Below are 24,873 nucleotides of genomic sequence, written 5' to 3' on the forward strand. Positions count from 1 at the left end.
AAATCATAATAATAAAAACATCTACGATTCTTAAACAAAGATCACGTCTGCCCATCCGCGCTTGATGATAACAAACCAGCAAAATGTGAGTGCATCCTGCAAAACCAGCAAAAGCCAAACGGATGAATGACAGCATGCAAAAACTGAGGAAACAGTCAAAATAGACACACGTTATTTTATCGCTTTTTTTTTAATAAAAATAATAATTTATAAAACTCTAACGTGAGTACATCCTGCCAAATCACGAGAAAGTAAAAGAAACAAAAAAGAAAGAATGTCTACTGCTGAAGTCCAAAAGATCTCTCCGGCATGCCGGACAACAAAGGAAGTGACCCAATCTGCTGCCTTATTTGCCTCTCAAATATATGTGCTGCCTGAAAATCGTCCATCTCTTAAGCCAGTCTGCGGGTCTCTCGGATGAAGGGATGACCATCACCATACCAGTCCTCTCTCCGGATCTAGCCAATCACCACAGATAAATCCCCGTCGAGATACATCCGCTCGGAGCACTAAGTATCCGCCTCGCATAAGATAAGCTCGTCCACGCTATCCGGAGCTGTTGCCCAGTAGATACAACCCAAGAGGGGGGGTGAATTGGGTCTTTTAAAACTTTTAACCTACTTCTAAAAGTTTTTGATTAATTATGCTAAGTTGTATAGATGCACAGTGAAAGTTAAACTTAGCAACAGTTTGATGTATAGAATGTGACTTGATTGAATATGCTTGCTACTAAAGAATTCGCGGATAATAGTTAAGCATGCAATTTATCTAAGTGAGTAAGTGTGTACGTTAGACAATAACAAGAAGCATTACAAACACAACAAACATATAGTGGTTCGGTGCACCCCAGCACCTACATCCACTCCCCAAGTCCTCTTGGGAATTTCACTATAATCCTACAGATTACAGCCGGTTGTTTTACAAGCTCACAACCCAACTTGTTGTTTTACGAGCGCACAACGAACTCGGTCGGTTTTCCCAGGCTCACCGACTAGAACCACTCCGATTGTTTTCCCGGGATCACAATCGAACCCTTACACGTTGGTTTTACCCTCGGCTCACCAACAAACCTAACACCGTTGGTTTTCCCTTTTGGCTTACCAACAACCCTTAACCCCTTGATTCAATCCCTTGATTGAATCAAGTTACAGGATATTAAAACAAAGTGTAAAACAAATCAAAGCTTCTTAAATAAGCAAATATAACAATATAAACAAAGAGAGTAAAGAGAAGCCCTCAAACGAGTTTTGAAGATGAAGGAGCTCGGCTTCTTCTTTACTTGACCCTCTTCTGATTTGGCACGAAGTAGAGGATTTCCGAGGCAGCACACGGATGAAGAGGAAGCTTTGGGATTCACTTGGATGCTCTTCTTCTCTCTATTTCACTTTGAATGGCCCTTTTTGTGCTTATGGGAGATTTCCCTTGTAATCTCTTTCCTAAATGTTTTCTCCCACTTCCATTTTTTTCTCCCCTAGCTCTCTTCTTGTTTTTATAGCTTTAGATGGCGTGGAAACAAGAATATAGCCGTTAGAGACAAAAATAGAGCCGTTGGACACAGTCTGCACTTCCTGACAATATTACCGTTGGGATCGGAGTCGACTCGCGCGATCAGAAGTCGACTCGTCTGTTGCAGGAGTCGACTCGTGCTTTACTGGAGACGACTCGGCCACTGTTCCAAATTTGAATTATTGTGCATCCTCGACTGGGAGTCGACTCGTCTTAACCCGGAGTCGACTCGCCAACATCTGGAGCTGACTTGGCATCTTCGGAGTCGGCTCATCCCATGAATTCAGAGGACATACTTTCTGATTTTCTTCCTCGAGTCGACTCGGATTCTCTTGGAGTCGACTCGGCTCTCAGAACCCGAAAACTGATCCTCTGTATTTTTGGCTTGTTTGGTCTTGGAGTCGACTCAAATTGTTCCGGAGTCGACTCGGCTCTCAGTTTTTGAAACACAGCCTTCTGCCATCTTGGTGTAGCGCTGCCTTGGAGTCGACTCGAGCTGTCTGGGAGTCGACTCGAATCTCAGAGTCCGAAAACTGATCCTCTGTATTTTGGGGTCGCGCTGCCTTGGAGTCGACTCGGATTTTGCGGGAGTCGACTCGGCTCTCAGACACAGCAGATTGGTCTTCTGTCTTCTTTGGGGTCGCGGTGTCTAGGAGTCGACTCGCGTATTGCGGGAGTCGACTCGAATCTCAGAGTCCGAAAAAAAACGTTCTCTGACTTTTTCCTTGTGTTCCTCTGAGAGTCGACTCTCACTTTCTTTGGAGTCGACTTGCCAACTATCGGAGTCGACTCGCGTTCCACTGGAGTCGACTCGGCTCTCAGGGTCCAAAATAACTTCTCTGTCTTTCTGTCTGTGACTTCCTGGAGGCGACTCGTACTACCCTGGAGTCGACTCGGCAAGCATCGGAGTCGACTCGCGCTCTTCAGGAGTCGACTCGTTGACAGGTTCTGAGATGAATCTTTCTGTCCGGCTGTCTGTTGCTCCTTGGAGTCGACTCGGAACTGTAGGAGTCGACTCGAGTGCCTTTTCTTTGAATTTTTCTTAAAACTTGCTCTTCTAAATTGAATCCTTTGAACTTGAGACTTGGGCCAATAAATTGTAGCTTTCTTCCAACTTTTCTTGAGAGCTTTGGAGGCCTTCTTGTGTTCTTCCAACTTGTTATGTTTCTAGCAAAATAAATATCTTTCTTCTTGCAATACAAACATTAGTAATTATACTTCAAGATTTTGTGATCATCAAAATCAATCTTTAAATCGATCCTTGGGTCATCAGTCTCCCCCTTTTTGATGATGACAAAACTTGGAGTATATGCAATATAAGATATATTGTGTTCTAGAAGTAATGCATAGCTAAGTTGCATGAAGTAAAAACATATATATTTAAGAACATACTTCATGATAATGCTTTAGATTTAATCAGCTTAACACAATCAACATATTTCAATTTAAGCTGATTTGTATTCAATACAAAACACAAAGCATTATGAACATATACTTAGATATTTCTCCCCCTTTTTGACAACATCAAAAAGATAGTGAAACATTAAGCACAAAGATCAGAATACTCAAATAAGATTAATCATATATGAATCATATAACTCAAGGCAATAATATTAGAATCAGATTAATGAGTATAGATCAGAGCCAATTAAGATAATTTCAGAGCAAAACACATCGAATGTGATTTCAAGAAGTTTTCTAATTTGATACCACAGATAGTTTTCTAATCAAGTATAGGTGGAATCTTCCTTAGGTTAATACAAGAAGTACCACAAATGATATTCAAGAAAACACATGAGTGGAAATCTAACCTCTCTTTAATAAGTATGAAAGCTTGTTCATTTAAGACCTTTTGCCCAATCTATTAAGTATTTTATCAACATGAGAGCAATTTAATTAATTTTCAGAGTAAAAGATCAAAACTTATATATTTGAAAGACATATCATCATGTTGGATCATTAATTCTTAATGACTTCAAGGTTCTTTTATGATAATAAGAGCATTGGGGCACAAATACCAAAATATGAATTCAGTTTTTGATACATCTTAGAGCTCTTTTACAAACTTTCTTTTATTCTTTTAGAAAATAAGCACAATTTGATATATATATAGAGATATGAATTGGCACAAAATTGAAGTTCTAAAGAGCAAGCCAATTAGGACTCATTAGTGAATTCCAAAATAGATTTTCTATGAGGTACTCTAGAAAATTCAACACATTATTCTCCCCCTTTTTCATTAAGTTAGAGGCTCTTAAGATCAACTATTTGAATTGTAATTTGGTTCATGATTGATGCATAGGATATACTAACCAAATAACAAGCCTCAAGGTGTATCGTAAAAATTTTCAGATTTAAATTTCAGATGATAAATATTGGAGAGCATTATTTTCTATAAGTTTCAGCTTATTTTCATAAGACTCAAGGTTTGAGATAAGACAACCTTTATAGAACTCATCTCAAGGTAATTAAAGCATGTCTTGCAATATAAGGAGGTTCATCAAAATCAATCCATAAAATTCAAGGTATGCATCAAATTAAAGTATCTTTAGAATATCTAAAGCTCCCCCTCAAAAGATGCATTCCTCTTTAATCATTCTTTTCTTTTGATATCGAGAGTGTAGAGTGATCTAGAATTATTCAAAATTTATAGTAGTCACTCTTCCTAATCCTTTAAGAACAAGTTATGCTTTCTCCTAATCTTAGAGAAAATGTATAGAATTATTAATCAGAAAATGATTCATTTGAAGCTCAGTTTCTTTCAAAAGCATTTACATTTTCTTTCTTTTAGAATCATTTGAGTGAGCTGAAATATTTCTAGCTTTAAGATCATTCACTCTATTTTGTCTTTAATAATGTCGGAGAGAAAAACATATAGATGATCATTGAAATATATATATTTATAGAACTCAATTTCTTAATCATAGTTTTTCAGCAATGTATACATGAAGCACAATAAATATTTTTAATATCAAAATAAAATCATATATTTAAAAATATTTGCTTGCAATCAAGATCATTGATCATTTAGACCAATATTAGTAGATTTTAATGATAAGAAAAGATATGTTTCGGATGCGTATCGGAGCAATAAGCCAAGGCATCAAAATTAATTCTGTTTTTCTTAAATTAAGATTTTATTTAGAAATCATATTGAGTTTAAGCTTTTATACAAAATCAGATTCTGAATTTTCATAAGAATTTCCAAGAAGGCTCTCAAAATTTGAGATATGTATCTTCTACTTTGTAGCTCATCTTAAATTACTAAGATTGAAAACACATATTTCAATAACATTAGAGCATTTTCAGAATCTTTGTATTTAGTATTGAGTTTCGATACAAAATGGAGGATATTTTAACAAGTATTAGGATATTATGTATCAAAGTTAGGCAAGTAGAAAGATAGATCAAGATCAATTCATTTTGCCTAAATAGAGATATCTTTCTCTTCTCATTTCAACTTTCATATTTTAACGATGATTGTGAATGACAAATCTGAATTTTCTTACCCAACAAAAATTTTATGTAGTATTTCAAACAATCAATCAAATTGTCCAAGCATGAAGCATTACAAAATATTGAGAATCCATAATTTAAAGCATCATGCCATATGCAAAATATATTATGTATTAAGTCATGCATTAGAATATTAAGAGTAAGAATGTTAAGGATCAAAATCAATTCTTTTCAAATAAACTCCCCCTATTTAAATATAATTTTGCACTGATTTCATCCTTAAAGTGTGTTTTCAAGTGATTAAAAAATTTGACTTGATTCTTCTTATATACTTTCATTTACTTTGTCTTTCATTTATAACTTTCTTATGCTCTATACTCTATTTGCTCCCTATCCGGTGGAGTTGGGAAGGGGCACGAGGTACTACCACTAGCCTCCCTCTTGTGCCGTCCCTAATATGCCCTATACCGAACAGTTGGGTCAAATAGTGCCGGGTACTACCACTAGCCTCCCCATTGGCACCATCCCTATGATGAGCAATATAGAAAGGTTAAAATGTTTACTTCAAACTCTCCCTGTTTAAGTGTAATTAATTATGGATTTTATTCCTTCCAAATGTGCCGAATATATTATGCTTGTTTTGCTTTTCCTTAAGATTGAAGTATTTGCCTTTTACTTAGATCTTTACTTCTCTTGAATAATGTTCACTTTCTTTTCTTTATCTCTCTTTCATTTTGTTATTCTCAAGTAATTTACATGAAAGAGCAGAATAAAGAAATAATCAAATGTATCATATAGAGGTATATCATGCAAACAATATTTTCATTATGCCCAAGAATTCGTAGCTTCTCACAAGTCATTCTAAATCAAAGTTTTAATCATATACTTGTGTATTTCATGGTTATGATATATCCATAGAAATATTTTAGTTTGAGCAAACCATGAAACAATTTCCAAAAGCATAAGTCAATTAATACATATATGGACATGATATCAAAAGATTAACAATTAATGATTTTAATCATGTCATAATAAGATTTAAAGTTATTGACTTTGCTCAGCTAATTTATGAGAGAGATATCTAGACTTACTTATTCATTATATGTTCTTCAAGCCAAACTAGATTTCTTATGTGTGAACTTTTGGCTGAAGAAGATCCTCTCTCTTGTTTGCATGTGAATGTTTATTGTATCTTATGTGGAGGTGTCCTTCAAGCTGAAATCACTCATTTTCTTGCTCAAGGATTCTGCATTATTACCAAACTCCTTTTCTTTCTTGAAAGAAAGTCTTTAGTTTCTTTAAGATACAACCCATTCATCCAACATATTTCTAACTAGATGACTCAATTTAAGATAAGATAATAGTTGAATATCGAGTCACTTTACTCAAGAGATTGCCTAAATATAAGCAAGCACATATCACTTGAACTAAAGAAATAGTTTCATTAACCAAGATAGTTCAAGGACAAGCATGTGAGGCAATGGAAAGATTTATCAAGGTCAAATCAATTTCTTATTTCCAAAATCAATTTAGTTTAGATTCTATTTGCTTAAGATAATTATCAAAAGGATATGTTAGCTAGGTTCTAATCAACTTATCTTAAACGGTTGTTTCTTTCAAAATATGATTCATTAAAGTTGGATTGAAGTCTTGCATAAGGTCACATAATAAGCATACATTCAGGTCTACTAGCTGTATGATAAAATAATTATTCTATCATACTTCAATACAGCTTTAAACAATAGATCTACTTTGCTCATCCTTTTCAAATTCTACAAGATGGGGTCATAGATATACCTTCTTCATGCCAGTCTTCTATAAGGGTTTTCTTGTGGACTAACTTTGGTCAATGAAGATCTCCCTTTCTTGTTTGTCTTAATTTGGAGTTTGAGAGAAGATGTTAATTCATTCATTATATATATTTCAAACTCACCTTACATGAGCTAAGTAAAATCTTCATATAACTCTTCATTAGTAGAACCAAAAATGATGTCATCAATGCATACTTTGAGCAAATAAGATATCACAAATTCTTCTTTTTGATGCATAGATTTATCACTATTACTTTCTATCAAAAAGGTTACTTAAGCTTTTATATATCATGCTTTTGATGTTTGTTCCAAATCACATATTGCTTTATCATATTTGTAATGAGTGTTTTCAAATAAGGTGGTTATTTTACATAGATCCCTTTTTAATGAAATAACCACATAGGAGTGTATTCTACACATTCATTTGACAGAATATAAAGCTCATAAAGCAAGCAGATGATAATGGTGATCTTTACTTCTAATCATGCAAGAATTTTATCAAGATCTATTTCATCTTTTCTTGATTTAGTCTTTTAGTAGTTATCAATTTTTTTTTATTGAGTGCATTTATGAAAAACTCAATTTGGTTCTAATTATTAACAAGTTTTCAGATTGTTATATGTAAAAGATTAACCATATACATATATAATCTAATTTTAGTATCTTGATAATAAATCATTAGTCTCATAGAGAATAAAATGAATTCATATTTCTACAACTAGAATCTTTTCATGAATGTTCTATATGCATTGCTTGATGAATGATATCCAAGGATAGACATATCTCTATCAGATTTGGCATTATTTTCATAAGAGCATATCAAGCATAACATGTACGACTGAAAAATATGAAAGATATGCAATGGTTCATTTTTCATTTTTCAGAAGATCAAAATTTTCATCAAAAATAGATCTAATAGAAATCATATGTATGACAAGCAGTGATGATAGTCTTTTAAAAATTATTTAAGTAGATGACTATCATACATAATTGTCTTTTTCATTTCTTCAAGAATTCTATTAACCCTATTTTACTTATGATGTCCTTGGAGCTGAAATAATTGAATTTAATATTATTTTCTGTATAACCTTAATCAGGATTTTGGTTTTCAACACTGTGCCATGATCTTCACAGTTTGGAAACCTTTTTCATTTGAAACGCTTTTACAAGATTTAGTAAATACAGAAAAATACTTCAGTTTTATTTTCCAAGAACAAATCCAATGTAAGCTTTTGAAAACTTAGAGATGGAAACAACATCTTTAGATTTAGAAATGATTTTTGTTTGTTTCCTTAGTTAGCATGCATAGCAAAACTTTGACCTTTAAGTAGATAATCTAAGTAAGCCTATGGCAAGGTCTTTTGAGATTAAGTACATACTAGCATGAGTTGATTCTATGTGCCAAGGATGGTTTCTTTAATCATGATATTCATAGTGCATATATTCAAATGCACACCAAGTACACATTATCATATCTAAGATCAATAAACAATAATGCCAAGGATAAAAACTCTCAATCAAGCATATAGAGAATTCATAGAGTTGTTCTTAATAAATTGATTAATCATTTAGCAACTTATCCAATAGTGAGTAAAGTATACTATAAAATGAAATGATTTGATTATATTTCCAAAAGTATTTTCTATATCACAAAATTGATCAATACTAGCAATTCATATCAAATACTAAAGCAAAAATAATGATGAGATGCAAGGATTACTGATTTCATTATTATTATTTTTTAATTACTTTTCATAAGTGTATTTTAAGTTTCACTCTTTAATGTGTGTCTAGAACACCCATTTGTATGAAAGTTCTATTTGTTTCATGGGTATCTTGGCACACCTTAATCTACATCCTCATATTTTCATTTTGGGTACCCAAGCTTGCTTGGGTTCTTGAGAGTTAGGACATATAGTTCCTTTTGGAACCCAAATTTGTTTAATTGTAATAACTTTACTACTTGATTTAATTATGTTAGAACGATAGGTAAAGTTGTTATGCCCATTCTTTTCATGTTTGAAATAAGTTATCTTATTTAATGGATTGCTTGGTGAATTGATAACCTTTTTCTTTAGGGATTTATTGCTAAGTGAAGGAGTTAAGCCAAATTTTGATTTATCAAAATCTGCATGTTGGCTTTCAAACATCATTTTTAATCTTTCTGAACTTACAGTAAATTTGTTAATAAAAGACTTCAATTGGTTAATTTCTTTACTTAAGTTTTGATTTTCTTTAATTAAATTCTGATTTTTCTGAATTAATTGTTCTGAATTTAACCTTAAAATTTCATTTTCAGAATTTAGTTTATCTTGTATTTCATCATTAGAATTTCTTTCTTTTGAAATTTTCAGATTTAGTTTCTTAAGATTTTTATTCTTCACAGCTAATTTTCTACATTCACCATACAAATCATGAAAAGCATTTAATAATTCATCATAAGAGAATTCTTCTTGAAAATTATTTGAGGTAAGAGTAGATTCAGATTTTACCTTGTCTTCTTGTGCCATAAAGCACGAGTTAGTTACCACTTGTAGTTCCTTGGAGCTAATATCATCATTGTTGCTCCTAACTTTTAATTTCTTGCTTGACTCTTTCTTGGTCAAGGCTTTCTTTCTTTTTATCTCTTTCTTCCTTTCTTCTACCTTCCTCTTCTTCTTTGTCTTTAGGAAGCTTTTGAATCTTTCTTCCTGATTTAGAGTGTTTCCTGCATGCTCAATGTTAGTCTTGCAATTATCCTCAAGTAGACTAACATGGGGTTCTTCGGAAATATCATAAGTTGCTTCAAGAGTATCCCATATTTGTTTGGCAGATGAACATATACAAATTTGGTTGAAAATATTTTTATTAAATGCACAGTAGAGAAGGTTCATAGCCTTAGCATTTAGTTCAGCCAAATTTTTATCGAACATACTTTCAATTAATTTCGTGGGTGTGTGTAGGCCATTTGTTATGACATTCCATAACTCATAGTTTTGTGATTGAGTAAAGATTTTCATTCTAGCTTTCCATTGAATATAGTTAGATCCATCAAACAGTGGAGGTCTGTTTGTGGAAAGTCCCTCAGCAAGTAATACGTAATGTGGGGTTGTCATGATCTTTGGCTCTAGTCGGTTAAGACTACAAATAATATTTGAGCACCCGCTCTGATACCACTTGTTGCCCAGTAGATACAACCCAAGAGGGAGGGTGAATTGGGTCTTTTAAAACTTTTAACCTACTTCTAAAAGTTTTTGATTAATTATGCTAAGTTGTATAGATGCACAGTGAAAGTTAAACTTAGCAACAGTTTGATGTATAGAATGTGACTTGATTGAATATGCTTGCTACTAAAGAATTCGCGGATAATAGTTAAGCATGCAATTTATCTAAGTGAGTAAGTGTGTATGTTAGACAATAACAAGAAGCATTACAAACACAACAAACATATAGTGGTTCGGTGCACCCCAGCACCTACATCCACTCCCCAAGTCCTCTTGGGAATTTCACTATAATCCTACAGATTACAGCCGGTTGTTTTACAAGCTCACAACCCAACTTGTTGTTTTACGAGCGCACAACGAACTCGGTCGGTTTTCCCAGGCTCACCGACTAGAACCACTCCGATTGTTTTCCCGGGATCACAATCGAACCCTTACACGTTGGTTTTACCCTCGGCTCACCAACAAATCTAACACCGTTGGTTTTCCCTTTGGCTTACCAACAACCCTTAACCCCTTGATTCAATCCCTTGATTGAATCAAGTTACAGGATATTAAAACAAAGTGTAAAACAAATCAAAGCTTCTTAAATAAGCAAATATAACAATATAAACAAAGAGAGTAAAGAGAAGCCCTCAAACGAGTTTTGAAGATGAAGGAGCTCGGCTTCTTCTTTACTTGACCCTCTTCTGATTTGGCACGAAGTAGAGGATTTCCGAGGCAGCACACGGATGAAGAGGAAGCTTTGGGATTCACTTGGATGCTCTTCTTCTCTCTATTTCACTTTGAATGGCCCTTTTTGTGCTTATGGGAGATTTTCCTTGTAATCTCTTTTCTAAATGTTTTCTCCCACTTCCATTTTTTTCTCCCCTAGCTCTCTTCTTGTTTTTATAGCTTTAGATGGCGTGGAAACAAGAATATAGCCGTTAGAGACAAAAATAGAGCCGTTGGACACAGTCTGCACTTCCTGACAATATTACCGTTGGGATCGGAGTCGACTCGCGCGATCAGGAGTCGACTCGTCTGTTGCAGGAGTCGACTCGTGCTTTACTGGAGACGACTCGGCCACTGTTCCAAATTTGAATTATTGTGCATCCTCGACTGGGAGTCGACTCGTCTTAACCCGGAGTCGACTCGCCAACATCTGGAGCTGACTTGGCATCTTCGGAGTCGGCTCATCTCATGAATTCAGAGGACATACTTTCTGATTTTCTTCCTCGAGTCGACTCGGATTCTCTTGGAGTCGACTCGGCTCTCAGAGCCCGAAAACTGATTCTCTGTATTTTTGGCTTGTCTGGTCTTGGAATCGACTCAAATTGTTCCGGAGTCGACTCGGCTCTCAGTTTTCGAAACACAGCCTTCTGCCATCTTGGTGTAGCGCTGCCTTGGAGTCGACTCGAGCTGTCTGGGAGTCGACTCGAATCTCAGAGTCCGAAAACTGATCCTCTGTATTTTGGGGTCGCGCTGCCTTGGAGTCGACTCGAATTTTGCGGGAGTCGACTCGGCTCTCAGACACAGCAGATTGGTCTTCTGTCTTCTTTGGGGTCGCGGTGTCTAGGAGTCGACTCGCGTATTGCGGGAGTCGACTCGAATCTCAGAGTTCGAAAAAAAACGTTCTCTGACTTTTTCCTTGTGTTCCTCTGAGAGTCGACTCTCACTTTCTTTGGAGTCGACTTGCCAACCATCGGAGTCGACTCGCGTTCCACTGGAGTCGACTCGGCTCTCAGGGTCCAAAATAACTTCTCTGTCTTTCTGTCTGTGACTCCCTGGAGGCGACTCGTACTACCCTGGAGTCGACTCGGCAAGCATCGGAGTCGACTCGCGCTCTTCAGGAGTCGACTCGTTGACAGGTTCTGAGATGAATCTTTCTGTCCGGCTGTCTGTTGCTCCTTGGAGTCGACTCGGAACTGTAGGAGTCGACTCGAGTGCCTTTCCTTTGAATTTTTCTTAAAACTTGCTCTTCTAAATTGAATCCTTTGAACTTGAGACTTGGGCCAATAAATTGTAGCTTTCTTCCAACTTTTCTTGAGAGCTTTGGAGGCCTTCTTGTGTTCTTCCAATTTGTTATGTTTCTAGCAAAATAAATATCTTTCTTCTTGCAACACAAACATTAGTAATTATACTTCAAAGTTTTGTGATCATCAAAATCAATCTTTAAATCGATCCTTGGGTCATCAAGAGCTTTGCCCCATTAATAGTGAGTCTTGACATATGGCGACCACCAGCTGCTACCAGTCTGCTAAAAGAATCTCTGATTACAAATCCAACACCTCCAGACACGTTGCTACCGTTAAAGTTCACTTTGAGATGACCAAAGGATGGGGGCACCCAAGAAACTAGGGCAAATCTGGGTGCTGTAACAGCAGAAAGAGCACCCCAAATGTCCCTGGCCATTCTGGAAGAGAACAATGCGGCAGATACGGTGACCTCTCCCGCGTGTAGCATAGCTTTATCCACCACCATCCTCGGAAACGACCTCCTACCCTTAAACAGATCGGCATTCCTGTCCAGCCATATATAATAAGCCAAGTATGCTCTGAGGATCCTCATCTCAGCAGAATTGGGACTCCGCATGGAAACTCTCAGTAGGTGAATCAAGTCCTGTACCGACTCCACCGACTGGGGTAAAGGTACCGATGACCTATTCGATATCTTTCTAACCTTGGGGCACTCCAAAAGAACATGACCAATGGTCTCCTCAATATCCGTCCATATCTCACAGCCCGTAGTAATCCGTACGCCTCGCCGAGCTAGCAAACTCCTGGTTGGTAGACAATTTTATGCCACCTTTTAGATGAAGAGCGTCACATGCAGATGAACTCATGACACACGACCTCTCGGCCTTTGGAATTGCCTCTCCTTCGAGCTAAGAAATGGAAAGAACATCCATTTTCGGGAGGACTATTGGATACAAGAAACCCCATTCATGTAAATATTCCCGTCTCTCTTCCACCACGTACCAAAGAAGAATACTTCCGCTGCTTCAACATGGAAATGGCGAAACCTAAGCTGAGAAGTCTCTATCCCCTTTCCCCTTCAGAGAGTTGAGGAAGACTTAAATCCATCGTTCTCCCCTTCTCCAGCTTGTTCATCCTCAATCATGCAAGGATAAGCCCCGCTGAAAGCTCGCAGCAGACTAGTAATCCTATGTTAAATTCTTTTGCTAGTTCTTAAATAATTGTACAGTGATATGTCTAATTTATAAAGCTTTATGGAAAGCCACACTGGTGCAAAAATAAAACTGTTCTCCCAAGTGCAGGAGAATCGCACAAGTAGTATAACTCGGAAGTCCGAGGTCGATTCCTCAGGGAACGATCTATAGATTATTAGCGTAATTTTTAGATGTAATTTTTAGTTGATCTTCAAAAATTAAAAGCAGAGAATAATAAATAATGAAACAACGTTCAAGAATATAGAGAAGGCTAGGGATCTGGATTCCCTCTTGATAATGTTATTTTCAACAATTAAATTTTTGCGATTCTTGATTAAGGATTAATTAGATAGAATAGTTCTAAGCATGGAATATATACTTTAAAAACATGAATTCAACATTCGAGTATTTATCGTGCCGGTTACGTCTACGATAAATCAAAAATCGAAACAACCCATGCATCAATAAATATAAACCGTACAAGATCTATCTAACAAATAAGTATGCAAGAACCAAGAGCATATAATAGATGTAAATCAAAGAAAATAATCGTTCAGAATTTACTTGAAGAAAGCAAACTATCAAGGGTTCTTCCATCACCCTTGACCAAAGGTGTTAGCCTCCCATTACAAAAACACTAGCCTTTCCCTCTCTAGCCTTTCCCTCTCTTATTCTTTTTTTTTTCTTTTTCTTTTCGGAAACAGGGCATACCCTGTTTCCTTCTTCTCTTTTCCCTCAACCGGAATAGCCGGCTCCCTGTTCTTCCTCCTGTTTTCTTCTTCAAATCGGAGCCTTCCCCCTCCCCCGAATGCCCCTCTCTCTTAGCCGAGAGGGAGCTTTATAGATAGTATCCGATCCCCCCTGAGCGCACGTGGTGAAGATGGGCGGACGGAGAGGAATCTCGGACGTTGATCGTGGCTGGGAGGATGCTGGAGAGGGTGGTTGATCACGGGAGAGGCGATCGCGGGATGAGAGGACGAATCGGGAGCTGGACTTGCGTGGGATCGACGCTCGGATCACGGTTGACGCGTTGGGAGAACCTGTGAATGCGGAAGAGGTGTGGCTGAAGAACGGGATGCTGGGAGCTTGATACGGGTGGAAGCGGACGTTGGGCTCGGATGTGAGATAACCCGGAGGAGATGCCGCGCTGGGAGGTGACGTGGAGGGTGAGACGCATGAGGCTCGAGGAGGAGGCGGATGCTGGGATTGTGCACGGGAGCTGGTCACGGAAGGCTGGGAGGCGCTGATCTCGGCTGGAATGGATGGGAACGTGGGAGAAGGCTGACACGGTGGACGGGATGCTGGGAAGTTTCACGGGTTCGGGTGGAAGAAGGAGCTGATCGCGGAAGGAGGAGGCTTTGATCACAGTTGCTGCGACGTTGGAGCTGAAACGGGTCCGGAAGCATCAGATGCAGACGTGGATGGTGTTGCGGGCTTTTGGATCCTCCCGGATGATGAAATTAGACCCTTAGTGGATCCATCTTGTGCTGCCTCCGGATGGCTGCCATATGTCCCTGTGCAAGTGTGCTTGACCAGGTTCAATTCTGTTCCAGTGCAATCAGTCTAGAAGTCAACCAAATGCACATTTAAACTCTGATTTACGATAATCTGTGCCAAATAAAATATAAAATTAATGCAGCCCTTTTATCATTATTTGTTAGCAATAATATTAATTTAAGCAACGTGTATAACGCACTTTTGTGCTCTCATCATACCCTCCAACTAGCTTATTGCTAGTCTCTAGTAATTAACGCGCAAACAATAATGAGAGCACAAAAGGTGTGGTCTAACCTATGACTTTTTATTGAAGCTAAAAACACAAAACTAAGATACGTACCCACTTTCGTAGGACATCACGATTGCACTTAGCTCGTGCAACAAGCCGTTAAACCCCTAGGTTACCCTAGCGGACGAGTGTTGTCTCGTGAGGGTTTGTAGAGATGTTACCCGCAAACATCATGAATAATATGACATGAGGTCCTAAATTTTAAGCTAATACTCATGTAACTAATATATATTTTTAAGCATGGCAACTATCAAAACAAGGAAAATATGAAAGTGTAGTGTGCATAAAAGAGTATGACTTTCTTAGAGCACTAATACCTCCACCACAACATAGCACTGCTTGAATTTTTAGGTGCACTACTCAAGTTCACAAGTGTTTACTATAGTTTATTAGAGCCTGATCCATCAAATTTTCGGAATATCTCATGTTGTCTAAAATTGTCAAGAATGGTTCGCATAAAAAGAAGGAGCTATCAATCCCAACTAAATATCCAAAGTACACAAAGGTCCAATACAATGGAGTCAAACCAGCCATTACCACATGTCACTGGGTTCAGCCCGACCAACCCTATTCATGCTCTTTTTTTTTTTTTTTACCAATGGTGATTACAATAGTCCAACCCCCTTAGGCTCTAGCAAGGTCCATGTAGCGAGTTTTCGGCCAATGACTCCTGATCCAGTTGGCTCAAGGCATTAGGTGAAACACCCCTCGGGCTTAATTACTCGAACCAGACTACGCCACGAGGTTAGACTTGTCATCTCCTCATTTATTTGTTTATTTATTTTAATTTTTTTTTCAAGATGGGGAAGGTAAACTGAACCATATAATGTGACTGCAACGTGATTATAGGTCAACCAAGGTCGGAACATAAGGCACTTAGATGATCTAGCCGGGGTATTCAATCTCTATCTTTATGTGAAAACCAAATTAAGAACCTTATAGTACGGACAAGGATACTCGTACTTCTTTTACAGATATGGCTTAATAATAAATGCATTAAACAAATGTGAACTCCTGAGGCCTTCCTATAATCATTAAATACATATGCGGGGATCTAATAATAGGTCTCTGATCAGTCATAGTACGCATGTATTCCTTGCCTTAATAGTTACACAAACTCAATATAAAAATACATGTGCATTTGCTTAGAAAAGAATGCTTTTTTTTTCTTTTTTTTTTTCAAAATACTTCCCTCCCCCCAACTTAAAACATTGCATTGTCCTCAATGTAATAGATACAAGAAAGCTATAATGAAAGACAGTAGAGAAAATAACATTGAAGAGAAGAAGAATACCTTGACCTGTTGATATCCAAAAAATAAAACCTACAAAACTAGAAAAATAATCCTAACTAATATACACATACCTTTGCCTTCATGCTCAGTCATAAGAAGGCTCCCCTAAGGAAAAGGAGTCCTCTTCATCTGCAAAATTCTCAAGAAAAGGTTTTAACCTATGTCCATTTACCTTAAAAATTCTACCATCCCGTGGATTCTCAATCTCAACCGCCCCATGTGGAAAAACAGTTTTTATAATGTAAGGACCTGTCCATCTCGATCGCAACTTACCAGGAAACAGATGTAAGCGGAAATCATATAAAAGAACTTTTTGCAAAGGTTCAAAAGATTTTTTTAAAATTGATTTATCATGTAAGATCTTCATTCGTTCTTTGCAAATTTTAGCATTGTCATAAGCATCTCTGCGAATCTCATTAAGCTCGTTCAATTGCAATTTTCTAGCTAGACCGGCATCTTGTAAATCAAAATTCAATTTTCTAATTGCCCAATACAATATATGTTCTATTTCTACAAGCAGATGACACGCTTTTCCGTAGACTAGCCGGTAGGAAGACATGCCAAGATTGGTTTTGTATGCAGTACGATATGCCCATAATGCATCTGATAGTTTCAAGGACCAATCTTTTCGTGATGGGTTCACCGTTTTCTCTAAAATACGCTTGATCTCCCTATTGGCTAATTCTACTTGGCCACTAGTTTGCGGGTGATATGGGGTAGCAACTTTGTGGGTGACACCATACTTTTTTAATAATGTCTCAAAAGGCTTATTACAAAAGTGTTTTCCACCATCACTAATTATAACCTTAGGCATCCCAAATCGTGAAAAAATATTTTCTTTTAAAAACTTTAGGACGGGTTTGTGATCATTGGTCTTACAAGCGACAGCTTCTACCCATTTGGATACATATTCGACCCCAACTAAAATGTACTCATATCCAAAAAACGGTGGAAATGGGCCCATAAAATCGATGCCCCATATATCAAAAATTTCAATAGCAGTAATGGGCTGAAGAGGCATCATTTGCCTATGAGTTAGACTCCCAACACGTTGACATGGATCACATGTCCTGCAGAACTCGTGGGCATCTTTGAACATAGTGGGCCAATAGAAACCACATTGCAAAACTTTTGCAACAGTTTTCTTAGAGGCAAAGTATCCACCGCAAGCATCAGTGTGGCAGAAAGAAAGTACACTTTGTATATCATGATCCGGTATGCATCGTCTAAAAATTTGGTCATTGCAATATTTAAATAAATAGGGTTCGTCATAGTAATAATTCCTCACTTCGCGCAAAAAAATTTTTCTATCTATCGACCTCCAATGCTCCAGAATCCGGCTTGTAACAAGAAAATTTACAATATCTGCATACCATGGTATACTAGAAAGTGCAAACAACTGCTCTTCAGGGAATGAGTCCTTGATGGAAAACTGTGGCACTGAATCATGAAAAACTAGCCGTGATAAATGGTCAGCAACCACATTCTCTACTCCCTTTTTATCTTTAATAGTGATGTCAAGTTCTTGGAGTAGAAGTATCCATCGTATTAAGCGTGGTTTGGCCTCTTTCTTGTCTAGCAAATATTTTAATGCTGCATGGTCTGTGAAGATAACAATAGGAGCACCAAGGATATAAGAGCGAAATTTATCTAAGGCAAATACTACTGCAAGCAATTCCTTCTCGGTGGTGGTGTAATTCATTTGAGCATCGTTTAAGGTTTTGCTTGCATAGTAAATGACATATGGCTTATTATCCTTGCATTGTCCTAGGACAGCTCCTATCGCATAGTCGCTAGCGTCGCACATAATCTCAAAAGGTAATGACCAATCAGGTGGTCGCACAATGGGTGCAGTGCTAAGCATAGACTTCAACTTTTCGAATGCCTCCTGACAGGTTTCAGTCCAATTGAACGGTGTATCAAGGGATAGGAGATTACATAATGGTCGAGATATGACACTAAAGTCCTTGATGAACCTCCTATAAAATCCGGCGTGACCCAAAAATAATCTAACATCTCTAGCCGTCTTGGGTGCAGGTAGCTTAGCAATTAAATCAGTCTTAGCTCTATCTACTTTCATGCTTTTCGATGAAACAATATGTCCTAAGACAATTCCCTTTGGCACCATGAAGTGGCATTTCTCCCAATTCAGTATCAAATTCTTTTCCATACATCGAGCTAGGACAGCTTGTAAATGTGACAGGCAATCATCAAATGTGTCACCAAAAACGGAGAAGTCGTCCATGAACACTTCCAAAAATTTCTCGTTCATGTCTTCAAAGATGCTGAGCATGCATCTTTGGAATGTTGTAGGTGCATTACACAACCCGAATGGCATTCGTTGGAAAGCAAATGTGCCAAAAGGACAAGTGAAGGTAGTCTTCTCTTGATCTTCCGGTAAAATTTCAATTTGATAATATCCCGAATAGCCATCGAGAAAACAATAGAAATCATGCCCTGCAACCCTCTCCAATACTTGGTCTAGGAAGGGTAGAGGAAAGTGATCCTTTCGTGTGACCAAATTCAGCTTTCGGTAGTCAACACACATGCGCCAACTCGTCGGGACACGAGTTGGAACTAGTTCACCTTGTTCATTTTCTACTACCGTCAAACCCGATTTCTTAGGAACGACTTGAGTAGGGCTTACCCACTTGCTGTCGGAAATTGGGTAAATAATACCCACGTCAAGCAACTTGAGGACTTCTGCCTTAACCACATCTCTCATTGTAGGATTTAACCTTCGTTGCATTTGCCTTGTCGTTTTGGCATTGTCCTCCAAATATATCCGGTGCGTGCAAATTAAGGGGCTAATTCCCTTCAAATCGGCAATAGACCACCCTAAGGCTCCTTTATGATTCTTTAAAACATCAATTAATTTTCTTTCTTGGGTATGATCAAGTCCAGACGAGATGATTACAGGAAAAGCATCTTCGGGTCCAAGAAAAGCATACTTAAGTTCCTTTGGTAAGGGTTTCAATTCGAGCTTGGGTGCTTGCTCATGGGATGGTACTATTTTTACCTCTCGAGGCGACAATCTCTCAAATTCTCCTACTTTTGGTCTCCATCCATTGACCATCTTGATATCCAGATTATCCACAATAGGTGTGACTGACAAATCATCATCATTGGTTCCATTAGGACACCAATCAATTAAGCTATCATTGAATGGGTCGTTAATTGCTTTAGCTAACAAATAATCTTCTGCGATGGTTTCAACCCAATCAACCTCCTTACTCTCTTCGGAATCATTGGGTTGTTTGCACACATTAAAAATGTTCAGTTCTAAGGTCATATTACCGAAAGAAAGCTTCATGACGCCATTCCTACAATTAATCAATGCATTAGAAGTTGCAAGGAATGGACGTCCTAAAATGACCGGAATCTGAGACTGTGAGTTCAAAGCCGGATGTGTGTCCAATACAATAAAATCGACAGAAAAGTAGAACTTGTCTACTTGGACTAATACATCCTCGATAATCCCCCTTGGAATTTTAACTGACCTGTCAGCTAATTGCAAAGTGACGGAGGTTGGCTTCAACTCACCTAAACCAAGTTGCTCATATACAGAATATGGCAATAAATTCACACTCGCCCCTAAATCTAACAATGCTCGCTCTATCCTAAAGTCACCTATGATGCATGAGATGGTTGGGCAACCTGGATCTTTATATTTAGGAAGAATGTTGTGCTGCAATATAACACTCACATTTTCAGTTAAAAATGCCTTCTTCTTAACATTTAATCGGCGTTTGACAGTACACAAGTCCTTCAAAAATTTGGCATATGAGGGTACTTGTTTGATTGCATCAAGAAGAGGTATGTTGATCTTTACTTATTTAAAAGCTCAAGAATTTCAGAATTAGGTTCGAGCTTTTGCAACGGCTTTAACCGTTGTGGAAAAGGTGGAGAAAAAGGACATTCAACTTTCTCGGTAGAAGTTGGGACCTCAACTTCTTCTTTGTCCCTTTCATCGGCTTTGGGAGCATCAGAATTAGAAGTGACCTGCGGTCTCAATGGGACGGTCTGATTAATGACTTTTCCGTTACGCAAAGTCATGATGCTCTTTGCATGTTCTGTATGCGAACTAGAAGGAGCCGTATTTTTACTACCGTGCACTTGTGGATTAGGTTGGGGTTGAGCTGGAAGCTTACCCTTCTCTTGGGTACTTAGGACGGTAGTCAACATCGACAATTGGTTCCTTATATCTTCAAAATTTTGAGTATTTTGAGCATTGATATTAGCTTGACCTTGTAGAAAAGTTTGTATAGATTGCAAGGTATCCTCAATATTCGGCTTCTGAGAGGGTGGTGATGCAAAAGTAGGATGTGCAGGTGGAGGAGCTGAATGGTGTGACTGTTGAGGATGATCATTTCTCCACCTAAAATTTGGATGATTCTTCCAACCAGGGTTATAGGTATTCGAGTATGGATCGTTATAAGGCTTTTGGTAGGAGTTCATAGCATTTGCTTGATCGTGTAAGACTTCCTTGAATGCCGGTATGGTGGGGCAATCTGTAGTAGTATGACCCGATATATCGCAGATACCACAACACTCGTTTCTAAGCTCTATAGTCTTGACAGGCTCAACCTTCCTAAGCTCAATTTCTTCTACCTTCCTAGTGAGGGCTGCCATTTTAGCGTGAAGATCATCCTCAGTTCTGAGGTTGTAAAGGCCTCCCTGTACAGAGCTAGTAGGCTTAGACAAAGACTTGTTGTTTCTATCCCCGTTATCCCAAAGTTGGGCAGTCTCAGCAAGGGAATCCAAATACTCCCATGCCTCATCAGGTTGTTTTTCTAAAAATCTACCATTGCACATGGTCTCTACAAACTGTTTCAGCTGTGGCGATAAACCTTCATAAAAGAAGCTAATGGTTCTCCAAGTTTCGAACCCGTGATGAGGGCATGAGAGAAGAAGGTCTTTAAATCTTTCCCAACATTCATAAAATGTTTCATTATCTTTTTGTTGGAAATTGCTGATATGTCTTTTCAAAAAGTTGGTCCTTTGTGTGGGGAAGAACTTCTTTAAAAATTCTCTCTGCATATCTTGCCAATTTTTTATTGATCTAGGTCGCAAAGAGTTTAGCCATGTTTTGGCCTTATCCTTTAGAGAGAAAGGAAACAATGTCAACTTGAGGACATCCTCGGTGATGTTTGGCACTCTAAATGTAATGCTCAATTCTTCAAAATCCTTTAAATGAAGATACGGACTTTCGGACTCTAACCCATGAAACTTGGGCAGCAATTGGATTACCCCTGGTTTGATGTCAAAATGTCCTATATTATCAGGAAAAATTATGCATGAAGGCTGACTAGTCCTAGCCGGTTGTAGGTATTGTCTTAGAGTCATAACATGGGGTTCTCGTTCTCGATTGTGGTGACTCCCCGCATCTTCATTTAAATCAGCCATCTCACAAGGTGTGAGATATTGAGAAGGAATTTCAGGGGTATGTCCTAAGAGATGCTCTAAAGTTGTACGACTTAATCGACCGGTGTCGTCCCTATTCCACTTTAGCATGCAAAATATTTTCCTCTCTCTTTTTTTTTTAAATAAATATAAGTACCAACTAAAGATACCCTAAAACGAAAATCTATTTACAATTAAACATGCAACAAAACATTACACCTCAATTTCTAATGTTTTTCTTAAATTTCTAGACAGCTCCTAACTGGTTTGAAGAGGGCACCTAAGCCTCCAATCCGATCTAATGAACCGAGTTGACCAGGTAAGCTCCCAGGTAAGTGGAGGGGTCACGATGCGTTCGCAAAGGTCCCACTTAAAACCCACTTACCTCGAACAGATGAACTGTCTTCCTTATAGGGACAAAGCTTGCCTAGACATCAACTAAGCCACAGAGCGAAATTGGTGCAACTTTCGGTGGTCTTCGTCCTATTGAGCTCGAATGTCCTTAGGGGCCAACGTCTAGTTGATTTTAGTTAAGCTTAGGATATTTATGCACTGGGGTAATTTTTGGGCTAAGGACGAATGATGAAATTCCGACCTTATCTTTTTAAATAGGTTCGGCCCTTAGAATATTTTATGCTGATGCCTTATACTATATGCAACAATCAAGAGATTTTTTTTTTAATGTTTTATGACATGACATTAAATTTCATTGAATAGGTGATCAAGCAAATTAATTATTTTTTTTTAAATTTTATGAGTTGACGTTTGAAATTTGAATTCTGAAATTTGAAATTTGAAATTTGAAATTTTAGGTTTTTTTTTCTTTTTTTTTTAGTTTTGAATAATCACCCTTGATCTTTTCTTAAAGTTTTTTTTTTCTTAAATTTTCAATTAGCAACAAGGGTTAATGAGATATGATAACAATAAAATTCTGATTCTAAAAAAAAAAAAATTAAATGCAGAAAATTTAAAATAGAAAGCAGCAAGATTTTGTATTAATCTGATGGTCTTAAAAAGGTCAGAATGTCAATCTGACCGTTCAGATTATCTAACAATATATCTTGCACTAGCTACCCAAATTTGAGTCAAATCAGACGGCTAATTTCTATGATATCAGAGTTTGATGCAAACTGTGCAGGGAATTAAAAATAGTAGTAAAGATGCAATTTTTTTTTTCAAAAGAAAAATACTAACTACTAAGGTAAAAATTAAATCTAAAATTATACTAATAACTCAGCCGTCCCCGGCAACGGCGCCAAAAACTTGGTGCAAAAATAAAACTGTTCTCCCAAGTGCAGGAGAATCGCACTAGTAGTATAACTCGGAAGTCCGAGGTCGATTCCTCAGGAAACGATCTATAGATTATTAGCGTAATTTTTAGATGTAATTTTTAGTTGATCTTCAAAAGTTAAAAGCATAGAATAATAAATAATGAAACAACGTTCAAAAATATAGAGAAGGCTAGGGATCTGGATTCCCCCTTGATAATGTTATTTTCAACAATTAAATTTTTGCGATTCTTGATTAAGGATTAATTAGATAGAATAGTTCTAAGCATGGAATATATACTTTGAAAACATGAATTCAACATTCAAGTATTTATCGTGCCGGTTACGTCTACGATAAATCAAAAATCGAAACAACCCATGCATCAATAAATATAAACCGTACAAGATCTATCTAACAAATAAGTATGCAAGAACCAAGAGCATATAATAGATGTAAATCAAAGAAAATAATCGTTCAGAATTTACTTGAAGAAAGCAAACTATCAAGGGATCTTCTATCACCCTTGACCAAAAGTGTTAGCCTCCCATTACAAAAACACTAGCCTTTCCCTCTCTAGCCTTTCCGTCTCTTTTTTTTTTTTTTCTTTTCGGAAACAGGGCATGCCCTGTTTCCTTCTTCTCTTTTCCCTCAACCGCAACAGCCGGCTCCCTGTTCTTCCTCCTGTTTTCTTCTTCAAATCGGAGCCTTCCCCCTCCCCCGAATGCCCCTCTCTCTTAGCCGAGAGTATCCGATCCCCCCTGAGCGCACGCGGTGAAGATGGGCGGACGGAGAGGAATCTCGGACGTTGATCGCGGCTGGGAGGATGCTGGAGAGGGTGGTTGATCACGGGAGAGGCGATCGCGGGATGAGCGGACGAATCGGGAGCTGGACTTGCGTGGGATCGACGCTCAGATCACGGTTGACGCGTTGGGAGAACCTGTGAATGCGGAAGAGGTGTGGCTGAAGAACGGGATGCTGGGAGCTTGATACGGGTGGAAGCGGACGTTGGGCTCGGATGTGAGATAACCCGGAGGAGATGCCGCGCTGGGAGGTGACGTGGAGGGTGAGACGCATGAGGCTCGAGGAGGAGGCGGACGCTGGGATTGTGCACGGGAGCTGGTCACGGAAGGCTGGGAGGCGCTGATCTCGGCTGGAATGGATGGGAACGTGGGAGAAGGCTGACACGGTGGACGGGATGCTGGGAAGTTTCACGGGTTCGAGTGGAAGAAGGAGCTGATCACAGAAGGAGGAGGCTTTGATCACAGTTGCTGCGACGTTGGAGCTGAAACGGGTCCGGAAGCATCAGATGCAGACGTGGATGGTGTTGCGGGCTTTTGGATCCTCCCGGATGATGAAATTAGACCCTTAGTGGATCCATCTTGCACTGCCTCCGGATGGCTGCCATATGTCCCTGTGCAAGTATGCTTGACCAGGTTCAATTCGGTTCCAGTGCAATCAGGCTAGAAGTCAACCAAATGCACATTTAAACTCTGATTTACGATAATCTGTGCCAAATAAAATATAAAATTTATGCAGCCCTTTTATCATTATTTGTTAGCAATAATATTAATTTAAGCAACGTGTATAACGCACTTTTGTGCTCTCATCACACACTTTCAAACAAGTCAATTTTTGTGGGCATAAGGAGCAGGTGAGATACTTTTCCTAATTTATTGAATCAAAGCTGAACTTACAGGTAGGGCTCGTTTGGTTCGCGGGAAGTATTTTCCCTCCTAGGAATATGATTCCTGGGAATCAGATTCCTAGGAAGAGGATACCTAGAAAAGTACTTTTGATATATTTGGTTAACCATGGGAGTAAGAGAAGAAGTATATTGAGGGAAAGGAACAAAGTTTTACAAACAAAATGTCGATCTCTATGATTTCATTGTCAAAAAGGCCCACTTGCCGTCTGGTATCATGTCGCTATCAAAAAAAATTTTATTGCATAGTGCTCCATCATTTTAATTGCGCTTTTGCTCTTGTCCACAAAAAAAA

At 38.1% G+C, this 24,873-nt stretch overlaps 1 protein-coding gene and 1 non-coding gene across 2 annotated transcripts; one reads left to right on the forward strand and one right to left on the reverse strand.

Annotated features, from left to right (window-relative positions):
* Positions 1 to 30: 30 nt before the first annotated feature.
* Positions 31 to 24,281, reverse strand: LOC120110398. The gene is made up of 9 exons (XM_039125220.1): positions 24,240 to 24,281; positions 20,816 to 21,040; positions 20,044 to 20,689; positions 19,748 to 20,005; positions 19,085 to 19,570; positions 18,377 to 18,637; positions 17,754 to 17,806; positions 16,806 to 17,375; positions 31 to 96 (listed from the first exon to the last, which is right to left on the reverse strand). The coding sequence occupies exons 1-9, from the start codon at positions 24,279 to 24,281 to the stop codon at positions 31 to 33; spliced, it is 2,607 nt and encodes an 868-aa protein (XP_038981148.1).
* Positions 21,090 to 21,198, forward strand: LOC120110716. Its single transcript, XR_005511853.1, has one exon. It is a non-coding gene; the product is annotated as a small nucleolar RNA R71 (small nucleolar RNA).
* Positions 24,282 to 24,873: the final 592 nt, after the last annotated feature.

Source organism: Phoenix dactylifera, chromosome 4 (assembly GCF_009389715.1).
Source record: "Phoenix dactylifera cultivar Barhee BC4 chromosome 4, palm_55x_up_171113_PBpolish2nd_filt_p, whole genome shotgun sequence".
NCBI lineage: Eukaryota > Viridiplantae > Streptophyta > Magnoliopsida > Arecales > Arecaceae > Phoenix > Phoenix dactylifera.

What these genes read in the sequence shown, in the direction of transcription:
- LOC120110398 (XM_039125220.1), bottom strand. Translation starts at nt 24,281, where the DNA reads ATGGCAGCCATCCGGAGGCAGTGCAAGATGGATCCACTAAGG. An exon ending in ACTTGATCATACCCAAGAAA is followed by an intron (nt 18,638 to 19,084) that starts GAAAATTAATTG and finishes ATTGTTTTCTCG; the next exon opens with ATGGCTATTCGGGATATTAT. An exon ending in AAGAGGCCAAACCACGCTTA is followed by an intron (nt 17,376 to 17,753) that starts ATACGATGGATA and finishes TGCCACACTGAT; the next exon opens with GCTTGCGGTGGATACTTTGC.